General features: G+C 48.7%; 1 protein-coding gene across 3 annotated transcripts in view; it reads left to right on the top strand.

The window, feature by feature from the left end:
* Positions 1-12514, top strand: part of mroh1 (maestro heat-like repeat family member 1) — a 31045-nt gene that overhangs the window by 8107 nt on the left and 10424 nt on the right. For 2 of the 3 annotated variants that reach the window (XM_031576693.1, XM_031576694.2), the window contains 18 exons: positions 799-943; positions 1440-1483; positions 2201-2342; positions 2875-2927; positions 3204-3311; positions 4095-4214; positions 4592-4714; positions 5086-5232; positions 6821-6847; positions 7910-8032; positions 8472-8551; positions 8781-8919; positions 9591-9686; positions 9808-9912; positions 10338-10473; positions 10830-10942; positions 11154-11306; positions 12103-12257. In XM_031576693.1, coding sequence (XP_031432553.1) covers positions 799-943; positions 1440-1483; positions 2201-2342; positions 2875-2927; positions 3204-3311; positions 4095-4214; positions 4592-4714; positions 5086-5232; positions 6821-6847; positions 7910-8032; positions 8472-8551; positions 8781-8919; positions 9591-9686; positions 9808-9912; positions 10338-10473; positions 10830-10942; positions 11154-11306; positions 12103-12257 — 2009 coding nt within the window. The remainder of the gene's footprint in view (positions 1-798; positions 944-1439; positions 1484-2200; positions 2343-2874; positions 2928-3203; positions 3312-4094; positions 4215-4591; positions 4715-5085; positions 5233-6820; positions 6848-7909; positions 8033-8471; positions 8552-8780; positions 8920-9590; positions 9687-9807; positions 9913-10337; positions 10474-10829; positions 10943-11153; positions 11307-12102; positions 12258-12514) is intronic. The other variant, XM_031576695.1, reaches the window with a different exon arrangement.

Below are 12514 nucleotides of genomic sequence, written 5' to 3' on the forward strand. Positions count from 1 at the left end.
GACTTCTCTACCACTGTACCACTGTCAATCAACCAATATCATGTTACATGTGCATGTCACCCGTGAGGTCATTGAATTTGGGGCGAAGAAACACAACATCGCTTGACCATCTCTCATGCTTCCGATTTCCCCCAATCTCTGTCTTCCTTGCTGACGGTAAGAGTGTATGTGCTTTAGGAATACACTCAGGACATCGCTGACAAAAGCGTCATCTGAAGAAAGATACATTTATAAATCAGCCAGCAGGGCCAGAAGTCCTCATCTCTCTCCTGTGTGTAGGCCTCTCCCGCTGAGCAGTTTAGGGGAGAGGGTTCAGCTTTCCCACAGATCTAGTGCAGGCTCAGGGCTCCATCAGTGCTCCCGCTCCCGCAGTAATGGATGATCTCAGGAAGCACTGGGCATACGGCGGCCTCATCCTGACAGCCAAGTACAGCAGCAGCAGTCAGGAGATATGAGCCCTTTTTCCAGCGGCGCTCCCAACACCAACACGTACTGCACTGATGTTGCCAAGATGTCTCCTCTCATGGTTTACAAGCTGCTGAAATATCTCCATGTTTGTTGCACTCGTCTCGGCTACAGACAAATGGTAGCTGTTGCATTTTATAAGGTGTACTTTTTCATCTCCCGGAAAAAAAGAGATGGACCCGTAATTTCTCACCATTTCTGTTCTTCTTTCTGGTTCTCCATTTCACGTGCTTCATAAAACCGGCATGGAGTATTTGTTCACAAAAACTACTTATTTCCAGATGATTAACCTTTCCCATTTTATTTCATTTTTTTCTTTATGGGTCTCCATAGGTGTTGTGGCCAATGCTGATTGGCTACTTGACTCCGGCACAGTATTCCAATGCCACCACGCCCCTCTGCAAGAGCCTCATCCTGCTGGCCAGAAAGAAACGAGCGGCCCAGGAGCTCAACTTCACCATCGACTTCAGCGCCCCAGGTAGCCTCGGCGGCGGCGGTGATGTCATAATGAGTGTGCGTCGCCGTGACGAGGGCTTTTCCACTCCTGCGGCTCCAGGCCAGGCCTGCGCCCGTGCCCAGGGTGTAAACTGTAAACAGCCTTGAGCGTGGCTGCAGTCTCGACACGTCAGCGCTTTCAGAGCGGCCAGGCGCTCTTTTTCCACCCGGCCCGCTGGAAGTAGCTCGCAGCCGCAGACATTTTGTTTTCATTAAAGGCCCATTCGCCGGGCCAGACGTGTCTGCTTTTAATTAGTTGAATGAAAAGCCATATTTATCACTGAAATAATGTGCGCGGGGTCCTGAACTGTAAGCCATAATCGTTTCTTTTGGAGGAGACGATGATTAAGCTAGGCCTCTCTGTGAGCGCGCTGCAGTTGGTAATCATTTACTCGTTAATTGTAATGCCTTTAGATTGGTGTGTCCCCTGAGAGTGTTCCCCTGAGTTTGCCCCGGCTCTGCTCTGTCTCCCCCCACAGGCACCAACCTCCCGTCCCCCTACGTCCTGATGATCAGGCTCCTGGTAAGCCAGCAGACGCTCCTCACACCGCATTAGTCCCCTGGACATGAATGAAGTTTGTGCCTTCAGGAAGTGATGCCATGCAGCTTTGTTTAAACCTTTATATGCAGCCTCAGCAGACATACTCACTGTATCAGAACGCACACACACACGCACTCACACGCACTCACACGCACACACACGCACACACACACACACATGCTCACACGCGCACACACACACACGCACACGCACACACACACACACACAAACTGCACACTATGTTCACTATTGGAACTAACTGTGCTGCTGTCCCTAAAGAGTTGGTCTTGGGCCAGAACTATATCTTCTCCTCAGTAATGAGATCCTCATGGTTCCTTTGGGCCAGAACTATATCTTCTCCTGAGTACCGAGATCCTCATGGTTCCTTTGGGCCAGAACTATATCTTCTCCTCAGTAATGAGATCCTCATGGTTCCTTTGGGCCAGAACTATATCTTCTCCTGAGTACCGAGATCCTCATGGTTCCTCTGTTCCTTTTCACCTTTTTAGAACAGGCCTCCTTTTCAAAACTACAAACCTGAGATTGTTAGATTATATTCTTCCATAACAGACCATTAATAAATAATGTTTTTCCTTTACTTTGTATAATTAATTGCTTATTGTTTAAGAGTGCTGTATTAAAAGCCCTTGCTGCTGCTGCTGCTGGTGGTTTGTAAATGTTTAATGTGATCTGTCCCAGGTGAACGCTGCCTTCCCCTTCCGCTGGCGTGGCCACGGCGCTCCGTCTCTCAGCCTGCTGGACGCTCTCTCTCCCAACATCCACCCCAGTGCGGAGCAGGTGTGGCAGCAGGAGATCCCCCCGCTCCTGACTCTGCTGGAGGGTGAGTCTCCCGGGCCACCAGCAGCGCTGCCAGAGACAGACTGGGCCGACTCAGAACTGATCTGAACCCTGGGTTTATGGCCCACTCAGTCTTCCATCTACTCCAATACTGACTCTGAAAGCTTTTTGACATCGCATTTATTTCATGGCGGTTGATAGTTTGGAGGTATTTCTATGCTTTCCATAAAAATGGATCTTTAGTAAATTAATTGAGCCCCTTTTTCTCTACCACAACACTTCCGCTAATGGGATGTTATAAGAAATGGCATTTTACAAGTCCACCACGGCATATATTTCTTTAGAGGAAAAACTTCTCTCACTTTTGGCTATGTTGTAATCCCCTTGTGAAAGTGCACATCTTGCCCCTTGGGTAACGTTCCACTGAATGTAATCGCTTGTTCTGAGTTATGTTGACTTTTATGTGCTGCTGGACCACACAATGTGCTGTTTATTCTTCAGCAGCAATCTTTATGATCTATTTTGTCAGGCTGTCTCTTTTTCATGTTCTCAATTTTCCTGTCTCTCTCTGATAGAATCCTCTCCTGACACTATAGACCAGTATAACTGGGAAGAAAGTATATTGCAGGTGGGTTTGTATAGTTTGTAAGGCAAAGTATATATCAGATGGTTTTCTTTCTACTCTCACTTTGGCAATCTTGTGGTTGAATTACTGTATAAGCCTATTGCTTTACAAATGTTATTCATAACTCAGTAATAGTATTCATTGTCATTCATCAACTATATAATAATATTCATAACTAACTAATTAATACATTATATAAAATGAAATGAAAAAAACTCGGAAGGACTTAGCATTTCTATGTGTGATGGTGGTGGTGAAGATATACGTTTTTGTTTCAAGCTCTTGTCCAAAACCCTGGTGGCCATAGCTGATGACAAGTGGAGCTGTCAGCTGGCCATTGAAGCGACACGGTATCTCTCCACCTACAACCACTACCTTGAGGAGAAGGTCAGTCACTGGGTTCTATAGAGTCTATAGGTCATTTAAGGGGTTCTATGGGGCCTATAGGTCAGTCAATGGGGTTCTATAGGGCATTTAAGGGGTTCTATGGGGCCTATAGGTCAGTCAATGGGGTTCTATAGGTCAGTCAATGGGTTCTATGGGGCCTATAGGTCATTTAAGGGGTTCTATAGGGCCTATAGGTCAGTCACTGGGGTTCTATAGGGCCATTCTATACTCTGTGCCGGTACCATCAGTTTTCACCATAAAGGTTTACACAGTCATTCTTTATCAGCCAACCACAATGATTCGACCATACCTTATTAACATTCACACGGAGCTCAATAATTGCTCTACAGTTTCTGGTCGTGAGCGGAGTGGTTTGCACCAGAGGAGACCAAGGTTCTTGTGCGGAAGGTCTGCCCGACATGAAATCATTTAGGAGTTTCATGGAAAGACTTGTTGTTTGAAGGAACTCATTTATACACGGAACGCTCCACTTAGAATCTTGCTCATGTTACGAAGTTAACCAAATGAACCTCGTTGCCCATCGATGAAATCGGAGCCCTTAGTGTGATCCATTTTCAAACACACACAACCATAAAAACACAATCACACTGTTGCTGTGAAAATGAATTCACTTTTAATATGTAGTGTAGAATTCAAAGATAACGGGCATTAGTGTATACAGTTGCTTTATATACCTTTTTAAATTCACAGTTTTATACAAGATGAATGTATTTAGTTGAGAGCATGTTTGTGACTGCGCTGCGCTGCGCTGTGTTTGTCCAGAGTTTCCTGTACAGGTGTATAGGGATGACCCTTCAGCAGTGCTTCAACAGAGACCTGGTCAAGAAGCAGCTGCAGGAGGTCCTCATCAATGCACGTCACCATGACAACATAGAGAGAGAGGTGAAGGCCCCTCTGCCTATAGTGTGCCCCAGACTATACTCTCGTAGTGAAACTCACTGTCTTTGAGTGGTTTGATGTGACATGCAGTGCAATTTCCTGTCAACATCGGCTATCTCTGAATAACATCCAACGTGCTTCCTTAAACCCAGTTGCCCAAGAAGTCTTGTGACCGCAAATGCAGTTACTTTTCAGTGAATTTTCAAACACAGCCTTGTCTGTTTTTAAGAGCTGTCGTTTGTCTCAAGTTAATCCCTAGTTTCAGAACATCTTCATCATAAATTGAATATAATAACCTCTTTATGTTGCATCAGTAATCAAGAGTGTGGTTGTTGAGGCATACATTGAGATCTTGTGTTGTGTTGTAATTGCTTTCGCAGGGAGTTGCGATGGGAATCGGGCTTTGTGCCAGCAACCATCTTGATGCCGCTTTGGCGAAGCTGGAAGAGTTTGGGAAATCTGATGCCTTCAAAAAGTCCTCTGGGATCTTTGGTCTGCTCAAAGTACGCAACACATTGATTTGGCTGATATGGAGGAGAGGAAAAAATAAACAAAAAGAAAAATGAACACTTGTTTGTTTTGCTACCCATTTAAGCAAATGACAGCATAGTATTGTCCTGCCCCAGGAGGGTGTTGTAGAAGAGATTTGTTGAAGTCCAGTTTTAGACCTGGTGAAAACACCAAGGCACTAGATTACATTCCTGATTCTTTCAGACCTGGTGAAAACCCCAAGGCACTAGATTACATTCCTGATTGTTTTAGACCTGGTGAAAACACCAAGGCACTAGATTTCATTCCTGATTGTTAAGTTAATCAGACGTAATGAGATCAGCGCTGGGCTGGGCTGGCTGACTGGGGTGTTGTGGTGTTCCAGGACAAGAACGAGGTGGACGTGGAGAAGATGAAGAGCACTCTGATCCTGTGCTATGGCTACGTGGCCCTGCACGCCCCTGAGGACCAGATCCTCACCCGCATCGACTCTGACATCCTCAAGAGCATCAGCAAGCACTTCAACACTAAGGTATGGGGTTTGGAAAAAGAACTCCATGTCCCACAGTGCACTGGGGTGGGCCCCTCTGAAGGCTGAGGTCCCTCTCGAAATGCAGCAGGTTAATTAGCCATAGCTAGTATTTCTAAACACTGCGATCACACTCCATTAAATCTGCCATTCTAGCGAGAGGGGTTTGTTTATTGAGCCTGACACAAACAGTCTCTGTGAGGTAGTCCCTCCTGACCGGTGCGAAACGCTGCTCTTTCGCTGCGAGCCGTAATAGTTTCCTAACGGGCGCTGAGAACAATCCAAATATCTGTGGCGAAGCCCGTGGCTGAGCCGGCCCGTTTCCACTGCCCGTCAGAGCAGCAGGCACAGGCCGAGGCGAGCCGCGAGCTGGCGTCCGCAGGGATGACCTCATGTCACTGGGGCTCATGACACTCAGCGCGCCGCCTCACAGTGGAATATTTGCCGGGCAGAGCGGGCCGATGCCGACACGTGTGGCAGTTCCTTCGGTGCACCGCCCGCGTCCACTTAACCCTTACCAACGGACCGCCGCCGGGTGGCCACGAGGCAGTCTGGCAAATTTGAAGAGACTGTGCATTCATGCAAGAGTGACACAATGTCTCCAGTAAAAAGCTTTTTTGGACAGACTTTGTAATGATTGTGGTGTACGACTTGAAAGGTCATTGAAGTCGTTGTTTTCCATTTTTACCAGTGAACTTTCACTGACTGAAGCGCTCCTTTCTCATTTCATGACCTCTGTAAGTGTAGGAGAGAGTGTGTGTGTGCGTGTGCGTGTGCGTCTGTGGTTATGGAAAACTGCTGGCTGTGGTTTTCATTGTTACATTCATCCTCCTGGCGAAAGCCTCTAAAACTGTCTTCTCACATATCTATGAAGCCTCTCAGTTTCACAGAAGTATGAATTGAGAGCTCTGGGCCAGCTCTGGGCCAGCTCTGGGCCGTGCAGTTGAAGTTAACTAATAGCAGTTGGTAGTTGAATTGACTAATGCAGAGGAGTCGGTTTTAACCTCCAACACCAATTAGCTTCGGTTAGCATTGGCTATTTTGGTGTCAAAACTTTTGTTTCCCATCGGCTGGTTTCAATTATGCCTGAGTGTGGCTAATCAGCATAGGGTTTTGGTTACTGTGGTGAATTGGTCATGTGCAGTTCAGACTTCATATGTTTGGTGCCAGAACTGAGTACCATGTCAAATTTGTGAAGCTGAGAGAGCTCTGCCAGTCAAAAACACACTTTTAAACGATAATTCAGTTTCTTACCGCTAATGCTGCAGTCATCATCTGGTTTTAATTCATTTATGTTCAAATAGTACTCACTTTGCTGTCAGACTGGCTCAAAATATACACTTTTGCAGCAATTTTCAGATGCTTTAATTAAAAGTCAACTTTAGGAAATGTGTTGGTTGCTAAGTACTATTCTTATTTACCATGCAAGTAAACATCATTGTCACTGAGTTACTGACTGACTAACAATAGCTAATACTGGTATTAACAACTGGTCGACACTATGTGTTCCTAAAGAGGAGATGATATCATGTTGATATGAGAGACATGTTCAACAGTGCCTTAAACTCCTTCTTAATTTTATGTTGTGCAGGTTCTGGGGATTAAAGTAGAGACCAAGGTACCGTGAGCGGAACCCCACAGGCGGAGGACCTCTCTGTCCCCTTGCTCTAATGCCACCTCTCCTCTCCTGCTCCTCTCTGCTGCCTCCGGGGCACTTCTAGGGGGCCACACTTTCTGAACTTCTAGAACAAACTGAGACCTTATTTCAAATGGTGCTAATTGGCTTGGCCTCCCATTTAAGCGTCATTAGCTCCAAATGACTGGCGTTCTGGAGTCAGCGTTTGTTGAAGAGCTGCTAAGCTGCTGGTTTGGGCTCGATCCAGCAGGGGCTCCACGTTAGAGAGACAAACACATTCATGTCTGCCAAGAGTTGGGCTTTTTTTTCTCTCCAGAAGTTCAGAAAGCTGGGGGTTTTCATCCAGGTCCCGCGCACTAACTCAATCGTCTTTTTTTCTTTTGACTAATCACACTGCAATGATGATGTGTTCTGAGCTCATGGTCTTTTCACTCCCATGTTGGGTTTCAGATAGTCGTCATATCTGATTCACGCAATTACACTTGGCGCTGTGTGAACTCCCTCTTGATTGCGGGGATCTTCTCAACTTCCTCTTGCTCTGCCTCTCTCTACCAATCCCAACTCAAGATGCAGATTGGGATTCCTGTCTTCTAATATGTTTATATGTGTGTGTGCTGGTTTTAAAATAAGCTCATTTAAGGTGTACTGTGTACAGCTCAATGGGCATGTAATTTAGCTTGTGTGAGCTGTCTAATCGTAGTTAGATGAATTTTTAAATGTAATACACTTGGGCCAACCTTTCACTCTGTTCTATTTTGAATGGTTTATTGTTTTGCTTGGGGATATTCTGATAGCCACTGTGACATTTCCACAGTCTTAGTGTGTGTCTTTGTGTGTGTGTGTGTGTGTGTGCTGTGTGCTGTGTGCTGTGTGCTGTGTGCTGTGTGCTGTGTGCTGTGTGTTGTGTGCTGTGTGCGTGTGCTGTGTGCTGTGTGCTGTCCGTGTGTGTGTGTGTGTGTGTGCTGTGTGCTGTGTGCTGTGTGCTGTGTGCTGTGTGTGTGTGTGTTCATGTGCGTGTGTGTGTTTCCCTCCACTCCTCTGAAGGACATGACCATGAAGCTGAGTCTGATCCAGAGTGTGGGTCTGGTAGCGAGGGCCGTCAGTGCATGTGTGCGCCGCCAGAGCTACATGTTCCCTCGCAAACAGGAGCTGATGGGCGTCATGATGGTCAGTGTTCAGTCTGAGCCACACTACACACACTCCCTCTGCTCCCCACTACACACACTCCACACTACACACACTCCCCACTACACACACTCCCTCTGCTCCACACTACACACACTCCCCACTACACACACTCCCCACTACACACACTCCCTCTGCTCCCCACTACACACACTCCCCACTACACACACTCCCCACTACACACACTCCCTCTGCTCCCCACTACACACACTCTTTCTGCCCCACACTACACACACTCCCTCTGCTCCACACACTACACACACTCCCCACTACACACACTCCCTCTGCTCCCCACTACACACACTCCCTCTGCTGTCCACCATGCTACTCTACTGTGTCATCTATTATGAGTGTGATGTGTCATGATGTGTCATGATATGACGTCACACAGGCGCCTGAGCATGCTGAACTGTCATTGCAGGACTTTATCAAAGCAGAGCCCACTGACGTGATGCGGACGCCAGTGCGCCACCTTGTCATGACCACGTGTGCCAACCTCGTGTATCCTTGAAAAGCTGTTGCTCTCGCCTGACTGATCTAGTCATGGGCTCAGGGGAAGGTGTGTGGATGATCAGGACCGAGTGACTGAGCTGTGCAGGGGTCGTGTTTGAACTGAGTGTGTGTTGCGTATGGCAGTATGATCCCACCGAACTCCAGGACATTGTTGATGTTGTGATATTGTGATCGCATTCTCTGGATCCCGGTTGGGTCCTTGACACACGGCTGTCAGTAACCTGGACCCTCAGCTGGCAGAGAATGAGAACTTCGAGATGCTGCGGACCTGCCTGGACGGCGTGTTCTGCCTGCCTCCGGTGGACACCCCCGACAAGGGCAAAGAGGACGAGGCCCTGGACCCTCAGCAGAGAGAGGTGAGAGAGAAACCATGGCTACCACAGATCTGTGCCCCTCAGCCCCTTTTCTCTGCTCGGAGTTCAGCTCGTAACCCTGCCACTAGCAGTAGTTTCTAATATGTCGGCACTCTGAGATTCTTTTGAATGAAGAGTGCATTACAAATAAAATAAATTATTATTATTATTATTATTTAGTGCTACTGGTAAAAGGGTTCCATTCTCAGTTAATACAGTACTAATAAACAAGACAAGCAGTTGGGATACTCCTCAATCCCTTTGTGTCTTTGACATACCTACGTTAGAGTGGACACACAGACTCCGCTACTATGCAGACCCCCCTGAATCGCTCACGGTCTGGCCTCCTGTCCACTGCTTCTGAAGCGACCGGCCTGATTCACGATTCTCCTCTTAGGCTGCAACACTGAGCAGAGTTTCCCAGAGTCCTCCGCTCCCTGCTGCGTGCTGCTTAGCTGGAGGATCACTGCAGCGATGGCAGTTCCCGCGCGGCTCCAACTACTCTTAGTATCGTGATGAATCCTCTGCGGTTCAAACAGTAGAAAGAGTAGATGTTTTTTCTGTGGACACTGCATCACAATTCACTTCTTTGAACTGTAAATGGACCGGTTCAATTAGGCCTGTGGAAAAAGGGTATTCCACTGACGCTGTACACAATCTGAATTTACCTGCAGGTCTTGTACTCCGAGACGTTCAGGGCTCTGAATGACTTGTTGAGGAGTGTGTTGGAGCATGACCTGAGTCCAGATGGGCTTCAGACCGTCTTTAAGGTAAGGAGCACTCCTATGTCTGCACATTATTATTATTATTATACGCTCTCCTTTTAGAGTTTCTCCTGGTGTTTGACCTCCCTACTCCCACCCCTGTATTTGGGTCTGTTGGTACGTCCAGCACATAGAGGGATGGTTGAGTTCTGGGCTGGACCATGAGCGAGAGAGGGCCATCCTGACCACACTGGAAGTCCTGCAGTTCTACCTGGACAGTCTCACTGTGAAGGTAAGATGGAGAGACCATCTTTTTGGTTTCAGGGATCTTAGAAAGCAAGGCCATCATAAAGCATATGTAATGTTCTCAAGTATTTATTTATTTTGTATTCGTCACATACAACAAATGTAGTGAAATGTAAAATATGTGTATATAATACTATATAATATATTATTTAATAATAATATGTAAATATCTAAATTTCATGCCTTCCCCTAAACTGAATTATTAGCTTGCTGCACAGAGTTCTGAAGCTCATCATGTCCCTTTTGTCATTCATAGTAAAGAGTCTGCACTTAGTCTATCTTAGTGTGTTTCTGACCTGGTGGCTATGGATTATGCTCCTCTGTGTGTGTGTGTGTGTGTGTGGGTATGGGTATGTGTGTGTGTGTGTGTGTGTGTGTGTGTGTGTGTGTGTGTGTCTCACTCTACTCTAGAACATGGTGACGTTCCACAACTTGGGCGCCCTGCTGGGGCGTCTGGCCCCCCGCTGCACCGACCCCGTCCCTCTGGTGCGGAGGGCGGCCGTGGACTGCATCTACACACTGCTGCACATCCAGCTACGCTACGAGGGTGAGGCTCACACACAGCCAGCCAGCACATTCTTTACAGGCAGCAGGGCTCCACGTCCATCTCATGTGGAATAGTACTCTCATATAGCTGTCAGCACCTTTTGGCAGGATGCGTTTGACATGTTTGTAATACAAATATTGTTATCATGGTGATTTCAGTTAAAACCTCTGGTGGTTCTTTTGTGAAACGGGAACATGTAACGTCCTTTCGTGAGAAAGTCTCCTTTGACCTCTCACCCTCGTCTCCAGTTCAGATTGATATTTGATTGGACGCTGGTCTGTGTGACTCATCCTGTTGAGTCTCAGAGGTCTCACCTCCCTCCTGTTGTGTTCCCCCCCCCCCCCCCCCCTCTGCAGGGTTTGCCTTGGACTACAAAGATGAGTCGGTCGAGGGCCTGATCAGCCTGCGGGAGAGGCTGGACAACCCAGACCACTCGGTCCTCTATAAAACCTGCTCAGAGCTCACTAAGGTCAGTCTACTGACATCACAATTTTCTACTATACTAAAACTTCGATTAGATGGATTGAGCTTGTGTGAATCTGAATCTCTAAAGCATTCATCAATGTATAGCCTTCTGTGACCTTAGCAGTGAGAGCAGCACAGATGTCATTTTAGATGACTGTGTGTTGGATTGAATGAGCGGTGTGTGTGACGTGTGTGTCTCTCCTGTCCTGTGGCAGATCATCAGTAAGCGTCTGCCCCAGCAGCAGCTCAGCACGCTGCTCTTCATGCTGTTTGAGGGGCTGGTGGACTCCCAGTCCAACTGCTCACGGGCCTCCAGCGTCATCCTCAACACACTGATGAAGAACAGAGGGGCCAGCCTGCAGGACCTGGTAAAACAGCACCGCCACTGCGCCTCCACTACTCCCCCCCCCCCCCACTACTCCTCCACTGCCCTCCACTGTGCCTCCACTGCCACCCACTGCTCCCCACTGCTCCCCCACCCCCCCCACTCCTCCCCACTGCTCCCCACTGCTCCCCACTCCTCCCCCACTGTCCTCCACTGCGCCTCGACTACTCCTCCACTGCCCCCCACCGCCCCCCACTACTCCCCACCGCCCCCACTACTCCCCACCGCCCCCACCGCCCCCCACTACTCCCCACCGCCCCCCACTACTCCCCACCGCCCCCCACCGCCCCCCACTACTCCCCACCGCCCCCCACTACTCCCCACCGCCCCCACCGCCCCCCACTACTCCCCACCGCCCCCCACTACTCCCCACCGCCCCCCACCACCCCCCACTGCACTCCACTACTCCCCACCGCCCCCCACCGCCCCCCACTACTCCCCACCGCCCCCCACTACTCCCCACCGCCCCCCACTACTCCCCACCGCCCCCCACCACCCCCACCCCCCCCCACTACTCCCCCACTGCCCCCCACCCCCCCACTGCCTCCACTCCTCTGTGTCTCTAGTCGTCCTCACTGTTCCCTCCTGCTGTTCTGTGTGCTTCCCTTCATTCTCCTGTACTTCTACCGTTCTACATTCTCCTTTTCCACACTGACCCCGTCTCCTGCACAGTGAAGCCAGTCATTCCATATCCCTTTCACCCAACCTTTGCCATACAACAACGTCCCACTTTACCTGCAGATGAATGGACTCGAGTTTGCTCCATGTGTCCGCGACAGGTCCCCGAGGTTCTGGAGGTGCTTCACCTGAGGATGCAGGTGATCTCTGAGGACCAGGTGAAGGTGGCCGTGGCCCAGTCCATCCTCATCCTCGCCACGCAGCATCTGCAGACTGTCGTCAGCACCCTCATCTCCTACCCACTGCCCTTCGACAGGTGAGCGTTTCCTGACTCAACATGGATGAGTACTAGAGGAGATTTTTACACCTAACCCACATGCACTTTGGAGCAGATCGGATTGGCAGGTCATGAGATAAGCTAGTGAGAAACGGAGGAGACCGGATAGTTGTCATGGAGACTTTCTATAAACAACTTTCTAGAATAACTCTCCACTGAGGTCAAGATCCTCAAGATGTGGATTGTGTTTCTCCCTTTGTCTAGCTGGAGCTGTGAGATGTGGATTGTGTTTCCCT

This window comes from Clupea harengus, chromosome 11 (assembly GCF_900700415.2).
Source record: "Clupea harengus chromosome 11, Ch_v2.0.2, whole genome shotgun sequence".
Lineage (NCBI taxonomy): Eukaryota > Metazoa > Chordata > Actinopteri > Clupeiformes > Clupeidae > Clupea > Clupea harengus.